Raw genomic sequence first — 23,683 nt, 5'->3', positions numbered from 1 at the left:
TAAGAAGACTAGATCCAAAGCAAATTATAGTATAGGCAGAAAACAAAAATAGAAGAATAAAAATTCGATATACCTGAGCCATTTTTATAACAATCGATTCCTACTGACTTCCAGAAGGTCCAGGTCCACTTCCACTATGACTATCTCTTCTACTTTCTAAATCTTTTTCACCATTTCCATTTCCACTACTTTGTCTAGATCCAATAGGAGGTGGATTCAAAGTTTGATTAATTCTTTCATCTTCTTCATCTTGTTCTACACTTTGCATACGTCTCATAGCTGCTTCACCTAATTCTGCGAAAGTTGATCCGCACATACAAAGATTTTTACCTGGTGGAGAAGAAATTATACTATCTATATTTTCAGTTGGAGCTGAATGAGCTACTTCGTCTGGAAATGATTCAAATTAGTTAGCTCTTATTCGCTATCGTCAGCTAAGTACTGCCCGACTTACAAGTTGGTAAATCCAATGCGTTCAAAGTCAGACAACACTTCAAAAAATTATTAGCCATTTGTACTATTAATATCGCATATTATACTGTACTCACCGAAGGCACAGCGATAGGCATCTTGACACTCATCATTCTCAGTTCACCCGGACCTTCAATGGGATCATTGTGAACACAACGTCCATCAACAGAATAGAATATTTGTAGGAGCATTTCATGTTTGACTCGAATCGGAGTGATCGTACTACCATCAAAATGACTAGTTCAGACAAGAGCTCTGAATCTACCGTAAGCGGAACATCATACCCGTCGCACGTCGTTGGTCTAATTTTGTCGTGCCCAGGCAGTCTAGCTACAGCTCTGATAACCCATCCTGAATCCGCCTCATCCCTTTTCCCTTTACCAGGAACATCTTTACCTCTCCATAAAGCCTCGACTTCTCTGCCCGGATACTTTTCATTTGCCTTATGAGGTCTACCAACTTGGTATAGGATATGTTGTCTACTCGTCTCAGGTGAGTGAGCAGGCTGATTGGGCGTTCGAGGGGATACAATACTATATGATTGAGATAAGATGAGTCGAGCGAGGAAGACTGTTGTTGTACTAGATGGTGCTGGTAGCTTGATAGATATCAGAAGGACCGATGATATAGAAAACTATCACAATGTTATTTCGTGTATAACATTGAAGCACAAGCGCAATGGAGAGACACCTACCACATCAGCATTTGCAGTAAATCTCCAGATTCCCAATCCATCCACGAAACCTTCTTTCCGGATATCCAGTTGAGTGACACCACCAGTCCTTGATGGATTCGCATGTACAATGAGTGCTTTCGAAGCGACCAAATCACCTTTCATCCAACCGTTCTTCTCGGTCTTGGCATATGCATCGGAATGTGAATGACGCCTTGATAGTGGATTGGAGGGAAGTTGATCTGGAGACAGGGACAAGGGTGGAACATGAGAACAAGGTCTGGGAGGGTCTTCTCTTCTTGTGTATAAACCTTGAACGGAAGAAGGACCTTCCCCAACTGTTATAGCGTCATTGTCCCACAATGGATCTTCTTGGCTTTCATCATTGATATCCAAAGCAAGACCACGAGTTTGATGTACTAATGATTCTTGACTTGTATGACCTCCTCGATTAGCCAATCCAGTAGAAACCAATTTGTCAGAACGAGCCAAGACACGCTCAAAATCTCCTACATTGGGTATTGTGGGATCTAATGCTGGAGAAGAAGTCGAAGCAATTTTGAACATTGATGAGAATGATGTTGAGGATTGTATACCTTCTACTTTGGCTGTGAGGATATATGAGACACGTCCAAAATTGTGAAAGTCTGTGGTGGCTAGTGTAGCAGGAAGAATGATCGTGAATGAGAATCTGTGAGCAGAGTCAGCTTGGCTTGGCCAACACCTCAACGTGCTAGATCATAGTCAAATCCTTCTGTTTCATATCAGAAGTCAACGCACGATTGACTGCCCTTCTCAAGCCAGATACCCTCTTCCATCTCTATATCAGTGGGACCTAAAACCTCTACACCTCTTTCGAAAATCCCATCTTCTTCCCAACCTCTATTCGCACCCATATGTAATCTGCAAACGCTTTGAACACCGATAGAAATTGCTTTGACTCGACGTCGTTCTTTCATTGTGACTTCCAAAGAACCAGATAGGACAGTATCTTCGCTTGGAGGTTCTAGAGTTGTGGAACCTGCTTCAAGAGGGTGTAAATCTAGGTGTCGTGGTGGCCGGACCAAGGAAACACCCCTGATAGCCACAACATATTTCAAAGATCAGCTAAATTTGCAAGGGGATGGTAACGACAATATCGAATGTCGTATGAGATGTGAAGTCAAAGTTTCAGACGTACCAAGCTGGAACATGAATTTTCATCGAACCTTTCCCACTTGTACCCGGACTGGACGACCTGAGGTATATAGGAGGAGGTACACGGGGTCTATCATCCAGTACCATGGGATTCAGGGAGGGTGATCGGTCTAAAGAAGCTCTCGCATAACTTGGAGGAGGACGCGGGGAAGAAGTTCTTCCTCTTGATGGAAGTGGAGAACCAGTTCGGCGAGGAGAAGAGGACGCAGAAGGGGGATTGGGATTGAAAGGGGATGAAGAGCGATGTGACATTGTGTAGTTGTTGCGTTGTTATAAGTGAATCTTAAGCGTTTTTTGGTGTAAGACGTTGTTCGGATCCGGTGGATAGGATAGTTCTACCCCGCCTTACAAAGTAGTCAATGACATGATGTCTGGTTCACAGGATGTAGATGAAAAAAAGTAAAGTCGCAAATATCTTTGATAGCCTATTATATGATTTGTGATATCAGTAGAATTTTCTTGAGGATATAATATTCATATTATTCGAGAAAGGGTTTTGTTGATATAATCAATCGAGTCAACTTTTCATTTGTGATTGTGTGATATAAGACCAACTTTTGATTAACTTTATGTCCGATTTCCTTCGGTCACGGTCATTCGGCCTTCATCCTTATCGGGCCGGGAATATTTCCCTTCAATTATATACCCGATTGGTTGATGAATGCAGGCGGAGAACGAGCGCTCCTCGCATGCATCTTAAGTGCTTTCGAGTGTAATCATACAAGCTGATTCGTCTTCAGGATCATTGACGTGGAATCGAGTCAGCTTTTTGTAACGGTTTAGTCATGCTGCTATAAGGCACAAACAAAACATTATTAAATGATCCGGGAAGATCTTTAATTTTATATCCCGAAAATACCGGACAATTTCCTTGAACTAAGGTGTGATAAGTATGACAAAATCTACGAGTTTGGTATAGATAGCCGATTTAATAAACGCTAATTAGAGTTAAGTTACTTATTGTGCAATCCCAATCATGATTAAGTAGTACGTGTGATCGCGTTGAACGATATACCGAGAAGGTATGTAAAAATGCAATTCTTCGAATGGACAGGTCGAAACTTGTGAAGCACGAATGCATTCAGGACTACCGATCCTCATAAACTACGATGGTACAAAGAGAAGCAGAAATCACAAGAACAATTCAAAGCTATAAAATTCAATCAAATAAGGCTCCCCTCGGTCCCCGACAAATAAACCCAATTAAGGGCTCAGACAGGACTTGGGTATAAGCGTGCGAGTGCTCCTGTTTTGCCCATTTGATCGTTTCCTATAACCTTGTCATATCCTCCTTTCATCCTACTTTCTCTTCACAGCAAATAGTTCATAAACCTACGGAAGACTTAGAAGAGTCTTTGAGGTTTACCCATGGTGGATTTGATGGTAAGAGATTGGATGTTTTGCCACTGTGGAAGAAAGCGAGTCAGTTATGCATTCTCAGTTTAAGACTGTTCGTCAACTGATCAACTCACTTGTTTCTTAAGAAGGGAGATCAAGAAGTTGATGGCCAACATGGTGTTTTGCATAATTTGATCCTCTTCCATATCAACGTGACCAACGGCAACACCGAGACAGAGTACCTTTTTAAGTTGGAACTTGATGGTAGATCTAACTTCGGTAACCTTTCTTTGGAGGTCTTCGGAGTGAGATACAGGGGTAGGGAATTTACCAGCCTTTGAAAGACCTGGACCTAAAAGTCTAGGAATTTGTTTGATCAGAGCTTCGGAAGCTAAGAAAGCATCGTATTTTTGAGCGAGTTTCTTAACGAGCTTCTTGTTCTTGTTGAGTTTTTTAAGATCCTCAACAGTCATGAAGGGGAGTTCTTCATCAAGTTGCTTAGCTCTGTCAACATCGGCGGCATCGGCAAGAATACAAAGTTGCATTCTTGGTCGAGGTACGTGGGGAAGTTTGACGGTACCGGACTATGTGACAAGTGAATTATCAGCAATTTTCCTCGATACAGCCATTCCTCTGTCTCTCTCTAAGGCTTTTCTCTTACACCTCCAGATCTGCTTCGTCATTCGCTATCAAATACGTAACTCACGAATCGCTTATCTCTTTGAGGATCGTAGTTCTTAAGACCGATTTGAAGTTCGATGGTCTCGACGAAGTTTCTCTTCTTACCACCGGCTTCCTTGTGGGTATCAAGGGAAGATTGGGCAAGAAGGGTTTTGATAGACCCTCGCACGCTTGATGCCTGAAGTTTGGACATTTTGGAGAATGATTATCAGGCCGGAGTAAAACGGGTCTTGATGGATAAAGAAGAGGATATGAAATGTTAATTCGTGTTGAAATGTTTAATAGTGTGAGTGAGTGAGAGTGTGAATGCATGGCAATAGTGAGGAGACCGCAAAGTGAAGAGGTTTCGATATTTTTCATCGGAGTTTTATGACACCGGCGTTTCAAAAAGATGTTGTGGCACTTTTCACATTCAAGGGTGGAGGTTGAAAGCGAAGTGAAGGATACACTCGAGATATTTCGGATTTCACCAAGTTTAGTGCATATAATCAATGACAACGAACGATAATTAAAGCTGAAGTACAAGCATACACTACCGATCACGACTCTAGCTAAGAATATCATCGCAATACATTCCTTCAAATAGAAAACCTCCTTTCCCGCTTTCACAATCAGCTCGACCGGCGGTTTGATACGACCTAACGCAATGTCAAAATTCCCAAATCTGTCAACCCTTTTATCTCGTCGTTCTAACCCTTCAATCTTACCCATATCACCAACACGAGCTGGAAATAACAAGCCAAAATCATTGCAAAAGACAAAAAGAACTTTCAAACCTAATGTCACAAGGGTAGATTGGCCAATAAATCTATTAAGTGAAACTGTTGGAACGGATAAAGATGTCTTACCGAAATTACGAGGTGTGAAGATGCAAATGAGACGTGTTAGGGATGTTGAGAAAGCTGGTGGATCGGAGGGATTATTGGTGAGTTAATGATTCTCAGTGAAAGAATGATTGTAGGATGGGGTCGACACTTTGATGTATACGTTCAAATGGGATTACTCCTGCTTGTCTGATTTTTTAAGTGTCCCAGCTTGATGATTAGTTGAAAAATTCAAATCCATGTTCATACAGAGGAAATCAATGCTGATGATACAATCTCTCAGCTATCAAGGGCATCGAAAGACCTTACACCCTTCGGAGCTTATTTGCGTTCACAAGTTTTCAACCAATTACATCGAATTAAAATCGACCTCGAAGCTGAGAAAAGAGCCGAAGCTGGACTACCTTTGGAAAGTGGATTGAGCGGAGCAAGTCCAATAGAGGAAGCGCAAAAGGCGCAAGTACCGCTAGTCGAGGGACAATAAGAGGTGAAATTGATGTCGAGGTAGACAAATCATAATAGCGTATTGTTGTATGAATAGTAACACTGCATTTGCCATATCTGAGCATTGGCACCCAGGCTTCTGTCTGCCTCGATCGTCAACCGAATAAGCAGATTGCAACTCGCCGTATACTGCTCTACCAATTTCGAGAACCTGGACATTATCAGATCTCAAGCTTGTAGAGAGTCAGACACGTGTGAGCCGCGTTAATGTTGAAAAATGCTATTTTTGCCACCCAATCGATTTCGTGGTATTCAACTTTTTGTATTTTGCACATATTTTTTACTTTCTTATATTCATATATGCTATCAAACGGCATTCAATACCATTAAAAATGCCTCCAACGCCTTGTTCCCTTTGTCATACAGCTAGAGCATTAGTTAAAAGACCAAAAACAGGTCAACAAGTTTGTAAAGATTGTTTTTTTGAAGTATTTGAAACTGAAGTTCATAATACAATTACCGAGGGTAAAGGTATATTTGAAAGAGGTGAAAAAGTAGCAATAGGTGCAAGTGGTGGAAAAGGTAATTCTCGAAAACTCTCAGTGCAAAGGAAATGGACAAGCTGATTTATGTTAAATTTCTTAGATTCAACTGTGTTGGCACATGTTTTGTCTGTTTTGAATAAGCGTCATGATTATGGATTAGACTTATTTTTACTTTCCATTGATGAAGGTATTACAGGATATAGGGATGATTCGCTCGAGGTCAGCTGTTCATCCTTGAAGTTTTGTCTGTGAGTTTAGCTGATATTTAGTGAACAGACTGTCAAGCAAAATCAAGTTGAATATGGATTACCGTTGAAGATTTTATCGTATAATGAGTTGTATGGCTGGACTATGGATAAGATTGTAGAACAAGTAGGAAGACGTAATAACTGTAAGCTCACAATTACCTTCTCGCCATGGGTCATAGCTTATATTGCGCTATAGGCACTTTCTGCGGAGTTTTCAGAAGACAAGCTTTAGATCGAGGAGCAGCTCAATTAGGAGTAGATCATATAGTTACGGGACATAATGCGGATGATATTGCCGAGACAGTCTTGATGAATAGTGAGTGGTCTTTTGCAAAGTTGACGAACGGAAAGCTAAGGATAAATCGTAAAGTCATGCGAGGAGATATCGCTCGTCTTGGTAGATGTACTGCAGTGACCACTCAATCTGAAGATACGATCAAGAGAAGTAAACCTTTCAAATATGCTTACGAGAAGGAAATTGTCATGTAAGTCTATCACCATCAATATCGGTCCAAGTATGCTGAGTGAAGTCACAGGTATGCGTATTTCAAGAAATTGACCTACTTTTCTACCGAATGTATCTATTCTCCGGATGGTATGTATCGATCATTCTTAATCTTCTCCTTGATTACCAGCTAATCCACCACCCATGCAGCATACCGAGGACACGCTCGAGTCTTCTTGAAAGATTTGGAGGCTATCAGACCAAGTGCGATTGTAGATATCATTCATTCCGGAGAATCATTCCAATTGGAACAGAGTGTACAAAAAGGAATGAAAGCGATGCGTAAGCTATTCGATCTGCGAACCAGAAGGGGGTTTTCATAGCTGACGGAGTGGAATAGAAACTTGTCTCAGATGTGGATACATATCTTCCAACGATCTTTGTGTAAGTTAACCCAGTTCTTGATCCCTATAGAACTAATTCTATTGGATTTGCAGAAAGCATGCGCATTGCTGGAAGGTTTGGAAGCAGGATTAGATCGATCAGCCTTAGTGAGTTATATACCTTTCAACAAGTGTAATGAGAGCTAAGAGCATACATGTTATACAGCGTCAGAAACAAGATAGTACTTCAGCTGCTCCGACTGGACATCGAACAATTCCAATGTTTGAGAGATACAGTAATATTGGCGTTACTCAACCTACAGAAGGTATTGAAAAAGCCATTCAAGCTATAGAAATAAGATAACAATAGATTGCTCAACTGTACATTATTGTATCAACACATATATATACCCTGCACATGCATTACCCCTTCATAGCTCGTCATTACCCTTTTCAATCACACGTGGCAAGATTAGTTGCATAGATGGTCCGTGCAACCATCAAAACTGTCTCACATGTCAATGGGTCAACTCTTTCTCTCTTCGTTACTTGTATTTCATCTCTTCTTTCCTCTTCGAGAACTCTTCGGATGTGAGCAGAATATCCATTTATGCTTTCGGGGTCGACTGATAAGCTGAGGTAGGAGGAACGACGGAGGAAAGGACTGGAAATCAACACAGTGCGTTTAAGGATATTCCCTCTCCATCTGTTAAACTTTGCCACCGCTTGCCTGATACTAGTTGAGTGTATGGGTCTAGGTCTGCTATATTCGTCACAGCACACAGGATAGCGTACCATCCTTACAATAATGCTTACCTCTTTCCATTGTACAGTACAATTCCGCCTTAGACAAATTATTCTATGTCAACCTTTGTCTTTCCTCGATCAGTCCTCCCCCTCTTTCTTACTGACTACTGACGCCGGATGACGCGCACCTGTATTCTCACAAACCTCCTTTGAATTTCAAATAAGCACTCCCCCTTCGTCACACAATCCACAACTACACAAGACCGACTATGCCGGCCGTATGCAATGACGATATTCTTACTTCGTCCATTCTAGCCTTCGAGTGATCCTTTCTGGTCATAACAGGTTGGTTCCCGCAACCCGCGAGGCTCTGTCACACGATGACGATATCACTGACTTTAAATGGCAGAGTTCCTTGATACCCATGCCGACAGCATGAAAGAAGACATCATATTTCAACAATTAGGAAACAATTTACTTAAATTGGCCCGCCAAAAAGCCGCTACGAACGGGGCGGAATTCTCTAACACCGAGCCAACTGCGGATTCTATCAAGGACGATCTTATAATATGGCGTCGAAACCGAACAGAAGCCCAAGATGGGAATCAGGTATATGTGGCTGATAGAGCACTCTGGATGAAGTTCTTGGAGTTGACCGACAAAATTAGATACTAGTAATAAGGGCTAAGTAGTATTTGACCGTAAGCGGTACATAGCTTGCGGGCGTGCATACATGGTAGTCTTCCGTACTTGTTCGCGATACATATATGAAGTAGATGGGTGGATTTGTCGAAAGAGAATAATTATGATGCGACTTAGATAAAAGGGAGTAGGTACTATAGCTAGAGGATGTGAAATGTATCGTCGTTGAATTATTTGCAAAAGACATGATTCGGTCTGCGAATACGATATGGTATGAAACGCACTTGTGCAAATCCGTGATGACATAGGTGTGGCGGTAATAATGCTATCATTATCGCTTCTTATATACGAAATAGAATCAAAAGAGTGAAGAATCTCAAGAAGGAAGCTATAGGGCTTGGGAGTTGGGTCTGGACCGAGAGCAAAGAAGCAGAATCAATGACAACGTTTTTAGGAAGGCCGACTCCACCACTCTCCACTCAAGGATGCTCTACGATTTGCGCAAACAACGCATTTGAGGACGATAAGTTTACTGTTTGCCTATTTGAAAGGATCAATCCTTTCTTATGGGATCCATTCAAGAAAGTTGACCTTTTAACGAGTCGAGTCGAGTCGAAGAGGTTAGATATCTAGATTCAGAGGTATAAATAGGCTTGTTTTTTCTCGAACGACTCTTCACTTGACACATCACATACCTGCTGTTTGATCTTGAACCAAGCAAGAAGTATACAAAATGGAATCAGATTATTCACGATACTGGAGGTGTAAGTGATGCTTCAATATACCCTTTGATGACAGATCTGACAGATGAGACTAAAACCCCAAGCCGAACGAAATCGATACCGTCCCGTCTCCAATGCAGAACTAGCGACAAGAAGTGAGGGGATAGACACGAAAATCGAACACGGTTGCAAAGTTTCGTCAGACACTTTTGAAAATTATAAGAAAGCGGCCGAGAATTATGGAAACACGGGGCGCCCCGCTGACAAGATCATCCTTCTATGTAATGTATGCAAGCTTGAAGGAGAACTCAATATTGATGGATCCGAAGGAAGCAGGATCATACGAAATGCTGACGAAAATTTGTGGTTCAACCAAGGTCAAGATGTGAGAAGAAAGAGGATGGACTCTTCTTTTGATGATACACAAGATCTTCATCAGCCTCCAACCTCAGATCCCGACTGGGAACCGCAAGAAGATGGATCATGGAAAAACTCGAGAACTGGAGAGACGTTCACGGGTATCAGTGGTTCATCTAATTCTTAAGTAATGGAAATTTAGCCACTTTTAGATCTTCACTATACAAGTTAATAGATCCCTAGTAAGGTTAACGTATCACGCTAGGATATCGTGGATAAGGTGAAGAGTGGTTTTTGAACTCATTCAGATTTTTATATAATGTACATAACAGATTTATTAGCTCATGAAATTCTCTCTCATATACAGTATCGTACATAGCATCCCATATTCTATTCTTTTCCCCACTGAATGTTCATTTGGTCATCCTCTACATGATATGCAATATGTTGATACACCGTTTTTTACGCAATATTGTCTTTATAATCATTGTATCTGGCATAAATCCCAAATTTGTCTAAAAGGTTCGTGATATCTCATCTTCTTGGCAATCTTGCAATCCACTTCATTTCTAATATCAACTTCGAATTTCCTTTTCTCCTCTCTTGGTGGCTTTTCATCGTCCTGACCTTTCATCAACGGTGTCATGAGTTCAACTTTCAATTCTTCATTTTCATTCTTGAGGTTTCGATATATTGCATCATGTTCGCTCCTTACATTCGTCAGTTGTTCTGTAAGCTTGATATTCATTGCTTCGAGCATTGTGATTTCTTGTTCATTAGCTGTCCTCTGCAAATTGGCCCTTTGGATAGTCTTCCTTAAAGTCTTCATTTCCTCTTCGTGAGTTTTCAGGGTTTCTCCTGCTAAGGATCTGACATTCTGCTGCCCAGTGATTTCTTCCATGGTATTGATCAGGTCGGGTTCCTCGTTGATCTTCCCGGTTTTCGAATTTATTCTAGTGGATCCAATACTGATATTATCGTGAATTGATAGGGTATCTTCTTGGTCAGATAGAATATCATTGCATGGTCGTGAGTGGGTGTTGTTCTCTGTGACAACATGTACAGCTTGATCCGTCTCCTTAGTAGTGTTCTTACGTCCTGAATTTCCAAGTCCGGGCTTCTTCTCAGTCTGTTTTGCCGTATCAATGATGTTATCAAAGGATAATACGAAGCTCTGAACACTAGGATCGAATTCATCGTCGCTTTCAACGTCTGGTGATTCCTCTAAGAATTTGTCGGTTTTGGGATCTATAGATATTGGGATGTCGGGAGCGGTTTTGCTTGTTGTGGCGGTTAGTGGGCATTTCATCGCGAGCTCGTCGGTCGATGGGCTTGAATTCGCGCTTACCTATACAGAGTAAGCATGTCAGCTGTAGGCAATTACAGGAGCAGATAGTCGACTTACTTTGGTCGGGCTATGATTTTCTCTCACAGACTTGTCTACCTTATTCTCCTCTTCATTCCTAAAGTTATCATACTCTCTTTCATCCAAATTCCAAACACTTCTCTTAAGCTCTTGATCATTTTGACCAGGTCTTAATCCCTTCTTAGCATGATTATGACTTTTTAAAAAACCACTTCTTCTTCGAATCCACCACTATTTAACCAATCAATTTTCCATGGTCCAATTCCTACTTTTTGATTAAAATCTTTAGGTTTAAATATAATCTTATGTTGACAATTAGTTTTAAAATATCCATTCTTTGTTGTAGTTTTATCACCATGATGATCACATGATAAAATAAATTCAGGATATTTCTTAGTTGATTTATCACCTTTTTTTATAATATATTGATATCCTTTAAGAAAAATTATTTCGTTAATTTGTTTTAATAAAGTGGCTTGAGGTAATTTTAAAAGAGGTTCTAAATCTTCTTTTGTAGGTGATGGACAGAATATATTTCGTTGCATCTTTTCGAGAATTACTTGTCAAATAAGGTGATGAGAAATACAATCTACGGGACTGAGGAATGAGAAATAAGAAGAGAAGAAGATGATAAGAGGATAGAGGTCAGTACAATATTCACATTTCGCTATTACGCACAGACCATCAGTAAATGGAATTGAAAGAATTAAACGTGCAATAAGTAGTTGACGTCAACTTTGTAAGACCTAAACACATTTATATTGTTTTTTACTTGCATCTATAAAGTTGATTAAACTGAATTATCTATATAAAGAACGAATATATGGTCAAATACGATGATCTTGAATAACCTTCCTACTAATTAAACAACATCTTTTTATCTGAAGTCTCATCTCCTGGTATATCTCCTACGTACCGAATACTGACGCCATAACGCCTTATTCGTTTGCCGTGCTGATACGTCCACTTGGAAGTTACTTGTCGGCAGCTTCTACCGCGGCATCCATCTCCTCCTTCAATCTTTTCCTTTCACCAGTGATCAAGTCATCATCAGTAGCCTTCTCGATCCATTTGTATTCAGTTTTAGGGTATTTGACTCCAGCAGCAGCGGCATTGTCGACAAACCAGAAGACGAGACCGGGGCTTTATGGACGAGATTAAATTAGCTGTAGATCTTCAATGATATTATTCGGAATAACTCACGAGATTGGTCTGACTCTTGAACAAGGTAATCCTTCTTCTGGTTTATCTAAGATACTTGATAACATTTCTTGTTTACCTTCTCCAACAGCTACGAAAGCGCATCGGAAAGCGTGGTTAAGCACGGGGTAGCTACGGAAAGATTACAATTTAAAATCAGTATTGTATTTCTTGTCTGTTAGATGCTTAAGATACTCACGTAAATGTGATTCTTCTCGAAGGTGGTTTAGGTGAATCTTGAATTTCCGCTACCCATCTATCATTTTCTGAAAGAAGTTCATGTCCAGGGAAAAGTGAACAAGTATGACCATCTGGACCCATACCTAATAAAATTAAATCAAAAGTAGGATAACGAGCTGCATTTGCACCTGCAAAAGTATTTACTAATTGTTTTTCATAATCATCTGCAATTTCAACTGCTTCATTTTCAGCATCATCTTCTTCACCTGATTTAATTTCTGCTGTTGGATCAATTCTAGTTTGTTCTCTAAATAATTCAGTATTTATTGTATGAATTTGTTCTTTTTTAATTGGTACTAAATCTAAAAAAGCTTTTGAACATGCTGAATAATTTGATTCTGGATGATCTAAAGGTACAATTCTTTCATCTGCAAAGAAAACTTGCCATTTATCCCATTGAATTTCTTTAACGTCAACTAAAGGTTTCAGATTGTTAGGTAACGAACCTCCTGATAAAGCGATAGTGAAGACTCCTCTATGAGAAATTGCATCTGTTTGAGCTTTGAGGATGAAATTAGCTAACGATGAAGTAAGTTTGTCGACATTTTCATAAGAGTATAAAACGGGTGGTGCGGATGATTGAGGCATTGTGTATGATTATTCCCCTGTCAGGTGATTTTCTTTATATGTAAGGGTTCGCTTGTGGTATTGAGTCAGGTGATGTATGTGGATTGAGTGGATTACAAGTTGATGAGCAACTTTTGATTCTACGTTTTCAGTTTATTGGTATTGTCTAAGAACAGGATAAAAGTTGACAATTAATAATAAGGAGTATATATGAATAAATCCGCTATGACCATTCGTATTCGTCTAAATGCAAAGTGAATCTAGAATAATATTCTCGTAATCGACCAACATATAATATTATATATATTTCAGGCGTGACGTCAAGAAAATGGGGATCCAAACGTAATATAAAATTGCCACTGGAATGCCACAAGCTCATGTTCATCAATTATATCATTATATTACCGGATATTCCCGAATTGAGCTTTTGGGTTATTTTGATACCGTTCTCATTCAGGGTTATTCATATTCCATGTTGTTATGTTAATCTCCTCTTTATGCTTTAACAGTAGTCAACTTCGCGTCGTGATATATTCATGTTCCTCTTGAGACCTCCAAAAATAAATTAATCATCACTCGCGTAATATCACTGTCACCGTTATCTAAGTGCATCCACCAAAAGTCAATTTTACTTTTTACAAGCGACACTTGGCAAGGCAGTCTCCTTTGACGTCGATCACTCATTACTTGACACGACACGGCTATCTAAATCACCATGTCAACACCCAAAATATCAATCAAAGTATCTACACCTGGCGGACCTTCTGTGACTAGTCCAGCTGAGCCTGTCACAGCAGACGCGACCGGAGGAGACGTCGTAACACACGATGTAGCTACAGCTCCAGGGAAAGAGAGGGAGAGAGAACCTATATATAGTGGAGAGATAGGTAATATTAGCGGTGTAGGAGAATCATCAACAGCAACGGCACAAGCAACTCAAGATGAACCAATGGCAACTTCAACACCAGGTGTAGATGGAGAAGCACCCACACCTGCACAAGAAGTAGAACGACCGACCCCTCAACAACTTCACGATTTGGCTACTACTTACTTAGCAGCTCAAACCCATCCTCTAGTCATTCCTTCTTATTCTTCTTGGTTCAGTTTATCGACAATCCACCCGATTGAAAGAAGATCATTACCTGAATTCTTCTCTTCCAGGAACCGAAGTAAAACACCAGCCATATATAAAGACTATCGAGATTTCATGCTTAATACCTATCGATTGAATCCTGGAGAATACCTTACGGTCACTGCTTGTAGGAGGAATTTGGCGGGAGATGTAGGAGCTATTATGAGGGTTCATGCATTCTTAGAACAATGGGGTCTGATAAATTACCAGGTAAGCTTATGAATGCCTTCCGAAAGGTGGTGCTGAAGCTGATATGTATGGTGTAGGTCGACCCGGATACACGTCCTGCAGCACTAGGTCCACCTTTCACTGGCCATTTCCGAGTGACTCTCGACACGCCTAAAGGACTCTCTAACCTAGTCCATCCAGGTACAAGGCCCAACACTGGTGCTTTATCTCTCTCAGCACAAACAAATGGTGTCACACCCCATCCATCCAATCTAGACCTACGCAAGACTATCTACAATTCTACATCAAAATCTTCTAAACCAATTTCCAGCGGGGAAGCAGTCAAATTAGTAGCTACCAATGGGGATGTTCAACCGAAGACCCAAAGCTTCGCGTGCGAGACCTGCGGCACAGATTGCACGAGGACAAGATACCACAGCGCGAAAGATGGGGAATATACACTCTGTCCGACATGTTTCGTGTCTGGACGATTCCCCTCAACGATGTTTTCTGGAGATTTCGTTCGCTTAGACGAAGAAACTTTCAAGCATTCAAGTACAGGAGCCGGAGCAGAATGGTCGGATCAAGAGACTTTACTATTGCTGGAGGGGGTGGAAATGTTCGACGACGATTGGCAGAATGTCAGTGAACATGTTGGAACTCGATCAAAAGAACAATGTATCGCCAAATTCTTACAACTTCCTATCGAAGATTCTTACCTCACTTCCGACCCAACTTCAACGGATTTAGGACCACTGAAATATCAAGCTGGTCTGAATGGATTGCCATTTGACGGATCTGAAAATCCCGTAATGTCGGTAGTCACTTTCTTGGCATCGACAGTTGGTCCAGCGGTCGCTGCTGCAGCTGCTCAAAGCGCATTAGGAGAACTTTCGAAAGGGTTGAAAAGAAAGAGAGGTGATGAACAGGAGAATGGAGAAAGGGCAGTCAAAGCTGAAAAGACTAATGGGGAGGATACTAATGTAGAAAAGATAATAGTAGATGGAGAAGAGGTATTAGAGGGATCAAGTGAAAAGATAAATGGGGAAGGCGAAGAGGAATCAAATGATGATGTACCAAATACAATAGAAGTATCAAAAGTAGCAAATATAGCATTAAATTCAGCAGCAATAAAAGCAAAAAAATTAGCAAAACATGAAGATTCAAAAATTTCAAAATTAATTTCAAGATTAATTAATGCACAAGTTAAAAAAATTGAAATTAAATTAAAAATATTTGAAAATTTAGAAGAAAATTTAGAAAATGAAAAAAGATTATTAGAATTAGGTAAACAAGAATTATTTAAAGATAAATTTTTAATTAAAAAACAATTAGAAAAAGTTGAATTACTTTTAAAACAAGCAAAAGAAAATCCTCAACAATTAATTTTAAATGATTCTTCAACAGAAAAAAAAAATTTAATAGAAGAAATTAAAATTGATTTAAATTCAAATAATAAATCAACTGCTGATTTAATTGAACCTGTTTATGGAATTACAAAAGTTCCACCTATTCCAATAGAAGAAGGTTCAAATAATTTACAAAAATTGTAAATTATTTTTTATTTAATGAATGATGGATTTTTTTATAGATTAGTATTATTTCTTTACAATTTAATGCATGTATATTTTATTTTTACAATAATATTTAAATTAATTATATGTTACAAATTATCATTATAATTCATCTTTTATCCATTCAGGTTTTATATGATCATTTTGATCATTTAATATTATTTCTACTTTTCCTTTATCCGGTACAGTATTATCTTTTTTGAACTTTAGTAAGATCAAATGGTTGTTTAGGTACTGATCCAGGTTCAGGAATAGGTATATCTTCTTCTTCTTCATTGGAGGAAATTATACTAATAACAGCTGAATCTTCATTTATTTTAGAATCTTGAAATTGTTTATTTAATTGTAAATCTAATCTTTCATTTCCTTTTTCTAAATTTGTTTTCATATTTTTAGGTGAATTTGAATATGAATTATCAAATTTTGAAACATTTTTAATTAATTTTGTAGATTTTAAAAAATACCATTCAAAACCTTTAAATAAATTAATAAATAAAAAACCAAAAGTTTTATTAAAAATTCTACGTTTAATTATAAATCCTATAATAATTAAAAAAAAACTTAAAAAACTTAAAATTAAAATTTTATCAAAAAAATTTGATTTTTCAATTAATTTAATTATTTGATTTGAATTATTTAAAATAGATTTATAATTTTGATATAAATTTGAAGTTGAAATTAAATTTTGAGTTGATGAATCTATATTCCCCACCCACCCAAAAAAAGTTTGATTAATAATTTATAAAAGAAAAATGATTTTATTTATTTAGTAACTTTTGAAAAAAAATCACTTACCCAATGTTTGAATTGATAAAACTGATTTTTCTAATTCAATTTGCATTAATTCTGTTGTTCTTTTTAATGCTATTGTAACTTCATTTGTCTTTGTTTGAAGTTCATCATCTCCACTATATAAACCCCCCCATATTCCAAAAAAAAATCAATAAATTTGAAATGAGATTAATATTAATTTATAAATTTACTTACCCCATTCCAAATTCTATAGCACTTTTAGCTTTTTCTTTATCATCATCATCATCATCATTTAAAAAATCACCTTTTATTTTACTTTGATTTAATTCATATTTATTTTTACTCTTTTCAGATAATTCATGTATTCTTGATTTTCTTGAAAGTATATTTTTTTTAGATTCAAGCATAATTTCACGAAATTGATTTTTTAATCTTTGTTATAATAATTTTAAATCAACGTATAGTCAGGCAATGTATATATATATATATATATATATATATATATTTATTTATTGAAATAGAAATGGGTAAGCTACTTACGATATATATTGTTCTTCTAATTCTCTTATTCTATTTACGATTTGTTCTTTATCTGTAAAAGAAGTTATTGAATATGTGATTTCTTTAGCTACCTGTAAATTCAATTTTTTTGATCAGCGAATTACCTCAACGAGATCAAATCTTATTACAGGGTTATTGATTCACGTCTATATTATAACGTATTAATTCTAAATCATTTCTCATCTCTTCTACTAATTCTTTATGAAGATCTAAAGGTCCTAAACATGATTTTAAACGAGGTAATTGGAATGAATCTAAATCGTTCAAACGACGTGTAAGGGATGATAAAGTAGAATTGAGTGATTGAGACATGTTCAAGTTGGGCGATTTGTATCTCTTAACGATAATCTGACAATCTGACAAAATATCCAGTCTAGAGCAAGTGAGTATGGGGCGTTAAGTATATGAGCGAATCTTGAATTATCATCAATAGACTGGCGAGGAAGATGTAATCCGTGAATGATGGAACATGATATGTTGATGTATTGTAGTTGTCGTTAAAGTGGAGGTTAACGAGATTTCTGATTTAGCCGGCATGGATTGGCTTTTGACTGATTAAATTCACATTCGGTTTGGCTAATTTCCACGATGAGGGTTGAATCGTCTCATCTGATTATTATGAAAGGCTATAGTGTCTAGACAGTGGTGTACACAGAGAAAAGGGTAATATGGGTATTCATGCAGGTTATACAATGTTATATTACAAAATGACTTAATGCTCTTAACTCCCCTTTCCGCGTCATGAATTTATAAGAATCCGCTTTGCTAGACAAACATTGAGCATGAAGATCACCAAGGTCAACCTTTGTTGTCATTTCAAGTCCTTAAAATCCAAATCCTCATGACGAAAGACCACTTCTTCACTATGATTCACCTCATAATTTATCTTTAAGCGATTCAATTTCGGCAAATTCAATAGACGGGTTCAAAGGTTTATGAAGATCTTTCCTGTTATTAAAATATCACAAAAATCAGTCGATAATCAACAGGCAAAGGCAATAAAGACTGAATAGTTATACGTACACTTTCGAAGCACGTTTCAACAATGTCCAACGAATTATAGAAGGATCTCTTCGTAAAGTTTCATCTAATCTTTTTAAAACTATAGGTGAAGTATCAAAAGTCATTGTAAAGTGACTGAATAATCAAATCATCAGCTAATGACCAGAGTTTATGCCCTATTGTGAAGTTGATATTGAACTTTAACTCACTCTCCTCTTTCATGATATTGTCTCATACGTCTCATCCTTTGAGGTAAAGTTAAATTTATACCTAATTTCTTTAAATCTCTTACTACACCTCCTGTAGAATGTATTTGATTTGATAATGAATTTATAACTGATCGTAAGTTGACCTAATATCAACAATATGACGCATAAGTCAGCCTATGATTTGTCGATTCGTAATATTGTGATTCTTTTTGGGGTTTTAGTGAAAGCCTTTTAAACATACCGAAGAAGCTGGATTATGTACAGCTATACAAAAAAGTTCATATAATGGCATTTTGACTATTCTCGTCGTTAGTGAGCGAAGAGTATGTTGAATGTTTCTTAGATTTTTGGAAATGTTCCTCTTTTTGTTGTCTGATAATGCTTATATTTGACTAAAATCACATCGAAAAGTCAAAATACGATATGACCGACAAGTGAGAAGGATGAAAGATGGGATATAATGGGATAAAATACGTAAAACTCATTTTATAAATATTCCCCTGGGTTGGGATTATATTTCCTTTCAACCCCTTATTACACTTAACTCGTATTGTCAAAGCATCAAGCAATAACTATTTCTTAGTATTCCACTTATTTATCATTCTTTTTACATCATTCACCAATAAATTATTTAAAATAGACACAATGTCTGATACTCCGCCTCATGCATCTGCTCATGTGAATGGGAGAGATAAAACACCAGAATTAGTTAGGTGAGTTTCCAATTTTTCCATTTGTCCTTTTTACATTTCATGCTAATTAACAATCTACATTTTAGTTCCCGTGAGAAACGTCGTCGTGAAGACGAAGAAGATGATCGTGACGCAAATCGTGATAGGTCTCATCGAAATCATTCCGGACGTTCCCGTCGAGAAGAAGGTCAAGATCAAGATCAAGTTGAAAATGATCAAGAAAGATGGAGAGAAAGAGAAAGACGACATAGAAGACATCGTGAAGATATAACCGAAGAAGATCAAGAAAGATGGAGAGAAAGAGAAGAAAGACACAGAAGACGACGTGAAGAAGAGGCTGAAGAAGAAAGAAGAGAGAGACATAGACGTAGAGATGAAGAAACAGAAGAAGAAAGAAAAGAAAGAAGAAGAAGAAGAGAAGAAGAAACTGAAGAAGAAAGAGAAGAACGACATAAAAGAAGAAGAGAAAGGGATTATGAACGTGAACGTGAAAGAAGATATCGTGATAGATCAAGAGAATCTCATAGATCTTCTATAAGTCATAGACAGAATCCTAGATCTGAAGGTAATGGAGATGAAAGATTGAATAATTTAAGAGAAATGACAAGAGAAGAAAAACAAGCTGAACGTGAAAAACGTGATAGGGAAATGGCCGAAGAAAAACGAGAAGCTGCCAGAGCAAGAGAAGCTAGATTTGCCGAAGTGAGCTAATATGTACATAATAATCGAGAAGAACCTAGCTGACAAAAGCTTTGCTATTGTAATCAGATTGACAGAGAACGCGAACTTGAAAGACGTAAATTACGTGATGAAGAAAGAGGCATGTCACCTATGAGAAGACCTCGAAGAGGATCTCCATCATATTCTTCACCTGTTCCTCCAAGAGAAAGAGAAAGGGAACCACGAGATCCAGCAACAGCATTGCTACAAGAAGTAGAAAAGGAGAATAGATCGATTTTCATCTCCCAATTATCAGCAAGGTTGACTTCTCACGATTTAGGCTCTTTCTTCGAGGATAAATTAGGCAGAGGCGCTGTGAGAGATGCCAGGGTAGTCACTGATAAAGTGACTAGAAGATCGAAAGGGTGAGTTTCAATTGCTGCTAGGAGGAAATGGGCGTTGCAGCTTATTTGACTATGTTACGCAGTATTGGCTATGTCGAATTGGACGCGGTTGAACTCGTTAGCAGGGCTGTAGCTGTGAGTGAATTCTATAAATTCAAGTCGCCTCCCATACTGACGTGTTATAGCTCACCGGAACCATTGTCATGGGTTTACCGATCAATGTCATGTTGACCGAGTCAGAGCGAAACAGGGAAGGTCCAGTTCCATCTGTGTAAGTCTGCTACATATTTGTCGTTCCTCGCACTTGCTGACAAATCACGTAGTGTCGGAGCCGACGGAGTACCTCGACCAGCAGTCACATTTGGTAACACCTTCCCTCCGTTGTCTACAGGCTTAGCCTTGCCACCCGGACTCGATGTCGACGCGCATAGAGACGCTGCTATCCCCTTCCACAGGTTATACATCTCCAATCTTTCTTTCAGTCTTTCTGCGGATGACTTGCAGCAGGTGTTCGAACCTTTCGGGGAAATCGAATTTGTAGATCTGCATATCGATTTCGTGAGTAGTTTTTTTCCTGAGCTGGGAGAATACCTGACTGACGGTACATCGCAGTCTGGTATGAAGAAGGGGACCGGTTATGTGCAGTACAAGGATCTCAAAGCTGCGCAAATGGCTCTAGATGCTATGGCAGGGTTTGAACTAGCAGGTCGACCAAGTGAGCTAGACCATTACCGAAGCAGGAAAAATAGCTGACAATATGGGCCTTAGTTCGAGTACAAACCGTCCAAGATCGTGCTTACGTAGCTGCTGAACAAATCGAAGATAACGGAAATTATGGAACTAGGCTCGATGCGAATCAACGTCAACAACTCATGTTCAAACTTGCTAGGACCGAACCCACTGTCAACTTGGCTTTATCAGCTCCCAAACCCGTTTCTGTGCCGTAAGTCAATCTCTCTTATTTAGTGGGACATCAAGCTGATGAGTCTTTGATACCCAGGTCGAAAACTCCTCTCATGAACCCTACTCCGTTTATCATTGTCAGCAATATGTTCAATCCGGACGAGTAAGTCAGCTATTATTTCTATGCTGTCGGAACCAGCTGACACCGAGGTTTCAGGGAAACCGAACGAAACTGGGATTTGGATCTAGCGGAAGATGTCAAAGGTGAAGTAGAAACAAAATATGGTAAAGTGAAACGTATCAAAGTTGAGAAATTATCAGCTGTGAGTTGATGTCATACAACAACACGGAAATCGAAAGTTTGCTGATGTTATTTGATGTAGGGTGAGGTGTATATTGAATTTGGGGAAATTGAAGGAGCTACATCAGCCATAAAAGGATTAAATGGAAGATTTTTCGGTGGAAGACAACTACAAGCTTCTTACATCTCTGAAGCGCTATTCAAAGCTCATTTCTAGTTTAGGTAACACCTCCCATGTTTCTAAAAACAAGGAAATGGTAATTATATTATGCGGTATTTTCGTGTATTTTACCTGTTCACCTTAATTTCTTTTTATGAACAGGTGTTTTGACTCGTCATACGGTCAGAAGAGTATATTACCGGCGTAAATCACAAAAGTGAAAGTGTAAGGCGAGTCTTTCCTTCACTTTTTTTTCTTTCTTTTGTTTTTTACTTCCTGCATTTTGCATATATAAATATTTGATTGAAATGAATAACTTTCCATGCATAATGTTTATTGAATTTGAATTTGAATTTGAATGGAAATCAGAATAATTATCGATTGCAGATCTACATGAATTAGAACGATGACGTTTTTTAATCGGTGGTTCCTCGGTGACTTCCGCTTGAACCGCATTTGGGATATCAACTTAGAAAGATAAAGAGGAACATTCGTAATCATCCTACTCATATGAGCATTTAGTAGATAATTTATTCGATTCAATACTTTTGAAATTGTAATATAGTAATCGTACTAGAACGCAATACAAGATAGCCAATATTGACTTACTTGGAAGTATCTGTGATTCAATACAGTTCATCGATATTCTCATTATACGCAGATTGAAAACTACAGCACATTTTACTCTAACATCGAATTTAAATCAATCTAATATTCCCATAAAATGGCATTTATATTTACAAATTTGTTAAATTGGCTTAGATCCTTATTCTTTGCAAAACATTTAGAAGTTACTATTGTAGGATTACAAGTAAGTTTATATCTTTTTTTACAAAATCATAAGTGATTTCTTTTTTTTCTAAAAAGAAAAGCTAATTCAATTTTTATCATTATTTCTTAATTTTCTAATAGGCAAGTGGTAAAACATCGTTAGTACAATGAATTAATTTGTTTTTTCTTTCAATTTTTACAAAATAATTATAAATTTGTCCAAAATAGACAAAATCCCTTTTTTGAGAAAAGAAAATCATTTAAATACTAATGTTTTCTTTTTTGATTCTTTTGGGAATTTTAGTTTGGTTAATGTTCTTGGTTCAAATCAATGGTCAGAAGATGTAGTTCCTACTGTTGCTTTTAATTTAAGACAAGTAAGAAAAGGAAATGTAACTATGAAAGTATGGGATGTAGCTGTAAGTAATAAATTCTAAATCATGGATCCATTTTGTTATATTGAAAAATTCTTTTCTGGATTTTTGAATTAATGTAATTTATCTAATAATAGGGACAACCGAAATTTAGAGGAATGTGGGATAGGTATTGTAGAGGTGCAGATGCTATAATGTGAGTTTTCTCCAACGTATTTCATTTAATCATTTTTTACCAGAACATGATAAATTGATTGATATGGACTGACCTCTCATTAAATAGATACGTGGTAGATGCAGCAGATGTGAGATAATAATTTTCATTTTTTTTTCTTCAATCCGGACCAGAGTTTTATTTTTTTTTATTGATAATCAAAATTGAATATTTTAGAGATCTTCAATAAATACATCAACTTCTGAACTTCATGCTTTATTATCACTTCCTGCATTAGCTTCTGTACCTTTATTAGTACTTGCAAATAAAAATGATTTACCAAATTCAATTGGTGTAGATGAATTAATAAAAGAAATGAAATTAGGTGAAATTAATGGAAGAGTAGTTTCTGTAAGTTTTTATTTTTTGAAAAAAAATTAATATATATGGATAAATATAACTAAATTATGTTGTTTTTAATTCTTCAACACAAACACCAAAAAAAAAAAAAAGTGTTATTCTACAAGTAATAAAACTAAACATAATTTAGATATTGTTTTAGCTTGGTTAACACAACGAGCTCATTAAATTAAATTAAATTATATTATTAAATAAAAATTCATTTTCATTATCCTTTGATTTTTGATTTCATTCTCAAAATTTTAAATAGTTTATACTGTATTAATAGTTTGTAATTATATGTTTATGCTTTATTAAATTAAAAGAATTTAGACAAATTTTATATAATATGCATTTAATTGTTGTATTTTTAATG

General features: G+C 37.4%; 13 protein-coding genes across 13 annotated transcripts; 7 read left to right on the top strand and 6 right to left on the bottom strand.

Moving 5' to 3' along the window:
* Window positions 1-100: 100 nt before the first annotated feature.
* Window positions 101-2,593, bottom strand: I206_105588 (uncharacterized protein; the record flags this gene model as incomplete). The annotated part of the gene is made up of 7 exons (XM_019155257.1): window positions 101-390; window positions 455-491; window positions 549-693; window positions 756-1,105; window positions 1,166-1,835; window positions 1,925-2,221; window positions 2,325-2,593. 7 exons carry the CDS (start codon window positions 2,591-2,593, stop codon window positions 101-103), a joined length of 2,058 nt encoding a protein of 685 aa, XP_019011411.1.
* Window positions 2,594-3,684: 1,091 nt separating this feature from the next.
* Window positions 3,685-4,553, bottom strand: I206_105587 (60S ribosomal uL1 domain-containing protein; the record flags this gene model as incomplete). The annotated part of the gene is made up of 3 exons (XM_019155258.1): window positions 3,685-3,747; window positions 3,814-4,263; window positions 4,386-4,553. 3 exons carry the CDS (start codon window positions 4,551-4,553, stop codon window positions 3,685-3,687), a joined length of 681 nt encoding a protein of 226 aa, XP_019011412.1.
* A 453-nt stretch (window positions 4,554-5,006) lies between these two features.
* I206_105586 (uncharacterized protein) lies at window positions 5,007-5,668 on the top strand (the record flags this gene model as incomplete). Its single annotated transcript, XM_019155259.1, has 2 exons — window positions 5,007-5,285; window positions 5,468-5,668. The coding sequence occupies 2 exons, from the start codon at window positions 5,007-5,009 to the stop codon at window positions 5,666-5,668; spliced, it is 480 nt and encodes a 159-aa protein (XP_019011413.1).
* A 352-nt stretch (window positions 5,669-6,020) lies between these two features.
* Window positions 6,021-7,613, top strand: I206_105585 (cytoplasmic tRNA 2-thiolation protein 1; the record flags this gene model as incomplete). The annotated part of the gene is made up of 10 exons (XM_019155260.1): window positions 6,021-6,210; window positions 6,274-6,392; window positions 6,450-6,564; window positions 6,618-6,737; window positions 6,792-6,906; window positions 6,958-7,016; window positions 7,077-7,208; window positions 7,267-7,310; window positions 7,364-7,417; window positions 7,476-7,613. 10 exons carry the CDS (start codon window positions 6,021-6,023, stop codon window positions 7,611-7,613), a joined length of 1,086 nt encoding a protein of 361 aa, XP_019011414.1.
* Window positions 7,614-8,398: 785 nt separating this feature from the next.
* Window positions 8,399-8,671, top strand: I206_105584 (uncharacterized protein; the record flags this gene model as incomplete). The annotated part of the gene is made up of 1 exon (XM_070203152.1): window positions 8,399-8,671. The coding sequence occupies one exon, from the start codon at window positions 8,399-8,401 to the stop codon at window positions 8,669-8,671; it is 273 nt and encodes a 90-aa protein (XP_070059253.1).
* Window positions 8,672-9,445: 774 nt separating this feature from the next.
* Window positions 9,446-9,904, top strand: I206_105583 (uncharacterized protein; the record flags this gene model as incomplete). Its single annotated transcript, XM_070203151.1, has 1 exon — window positions 9,446-9,904. The coding sequence occupies one exon, from the start codon at window positions 9,446-9,448 to the stop codon at window positions 9,902-9,904; it is 459 nt and encodes a 152-aa protein (XP_070059252.1).
* A 297-nt stretch (window positions 9,905-10,201) lies between these two features.
* Window positions 10,202-11,628, bottom strand: I206_105582 (uncharacterized protein; the record flags this gene model as incomplete). The annotated part of the gene is made up of 3 exons (XM_070203150.1): window positions 10,202-11,065; window positions 11,123-11,224; window positions 11,296-11,628. The coding sequence occupies 3 exons, from the start codon at window positions 11,626-11,628 to the stop codon at window positions 10,202-10,204; spliced, it is 1,299 nt and encodes a 432-aa protein (XP_070059251.1).
* A 429-nt stretch (window positions 11,629-12,057) lies between these two features.
* On the bottom strand, window positions 12,058-13,111 carry I206_105581 (6-phosphogluconolactonase; the record flags this gene model as incomplete). Its single annotated transcript, XM_019155262.1, has 3 exons — window positions 12,058-12,226; window positions 12,287-12,415; window positions 12,483-13,111. 3 exons carry the CDS (start codon window positions 13,109-13,111, stop codon window positions 12,058-12,060), a joined length of 927 nt encoding a protein of 308 aa, XP_019011416.1.
* Window positions 13,112-13,805: 694 nt separating this feature from the next.
* On the top strand, window positions 13,806-15,943 carry I206_105580 (uncharacterized protein; the record flags this gene model as incomplete). Its single annotated transcript, XM_019155263.1, has 2 exons — window positions 13,806-14,432; window positions 14,489-15,943. 2 exons carry the CDS (start codon window positions 13,806-13,808, stop codon window positions 15,941-15,943), a joined length of 2,082 nt encoding a protein of 693 aa, XP_019011417.1.
* Window positions 15,944-16,066: 123 nt separating this feature from the next.
* I206_105579 (uncharacterized protein) lies at window positions 16,067-17,590 on the bottom strand (the record flags this gene model as incomplete). The annotated part of the gene is made up of 6 exons (XM_070203149.1): window positions 16,067-16,158; window positions 16,256-16,663; window positions 16,760-16,872; window positions 16,952-17,149; window positions 17,258-17,349; window positions 17,423-17,590. The coding sequence occupies 6 exons, from the start codon at window positions 17,588-17,590 to the stop codon at window positions 16,067-16,069; spliced, it is 1,071 nt and encodes a 356-aa protein (XP_070059250.1).
* Window positions 17,591-18,153: 563 nt separating this feature from the next.
* Window positions 18,154-18,781, bottom strand: I206_105578 (mitochondrial 37S ribosomal protein bS6m; the record flags this gene model as incomplete). The annotated part of the gene is made up of 4 exons (XM_019155265.1): window positions 18,154-18,226; window positions 18,302-18,415; window positions 18,490-18,632; window positions 18,731-18,781. The coding sequence occupies 4 exons, from the start codon at window positions 18,779-18,781 to the stop codon at window positions 18,154-18,156; spliced, it is 381 nt and encodes a 126-aa protein (XP_019011419.1).
* A 353-nt stretch (window positions 18,782-19,134) lies between these two features.
* On the top strand, window positions 19,135-21,666 carry I206_105577 (uncharacterized protein; the record flags this gene model as incomplete). Its single annotated transcript, XM_070203148.1, has 11 exons — window positions 19,135-19,202; window positions 19,268-19,883; window positions 19,950-20,266; window positions 20,329-20,380; window positions 20,431-20,516; window positions 20,569-20,803; window positions 20,858-20,960; window positions 21,014-21,188; window positions 21,246-21,311; window positions 21,366-21,471; window positions 21,532-21,666. 11 exons carry the CDS (start codon window positions 19,135-19,137, stop codon window positions 21,664-21,666), a joined length of 1,959 nt encoding a protein of 652 aa, XP_070059249.1.
* A 667-nt stretch (window positions 21,667-22,333) lies between these two features.
* Window positions 22,334-23,496, top strand: I206_105576 (uncharacterized protein; the record flags this gene model as incomplete). Its single annotated transcript, XM_019155267.1, has 7 exons — window positions 22,334-22,420; window positions 22,522-22,538; window positions 22,685-22,799; window positions 22,892-22,950; window positions 23,038-23,059; window positions 23,146-23,319; window positions 23,422-23,496. The coding sequence occupies 7 exons, from the start codon at window positions 22,334-22,336 to the stop codon at window positions 23,494-23,496; spliced, it is 549 nt and encodes a 182-aa protein (XP_019011421.1).
* Window positions 23,497-23,683: the final 187 nt, after the last annotated feature.

This window comes from Kwoniella pini, chromosome 7, assembly GCF_000512605.2.
Source record: "Kwoniella pini CBS 10737 chromosome 7, complete sequence".
In the NCBI taxonomy this organism is placed as follows: domain Eukaryota; kingdom Fungi; phylum Basidiomycota; class Tremellomycetes; order Tremellales; family Cryptococcaceae; genus Kwoniella; species Kwoniella pini.
The sequence above is the reverse complement of the archived record's forward strand: the minus strand, read 5'-3'. Positions and strand labels throughout refer to the sequence as shown.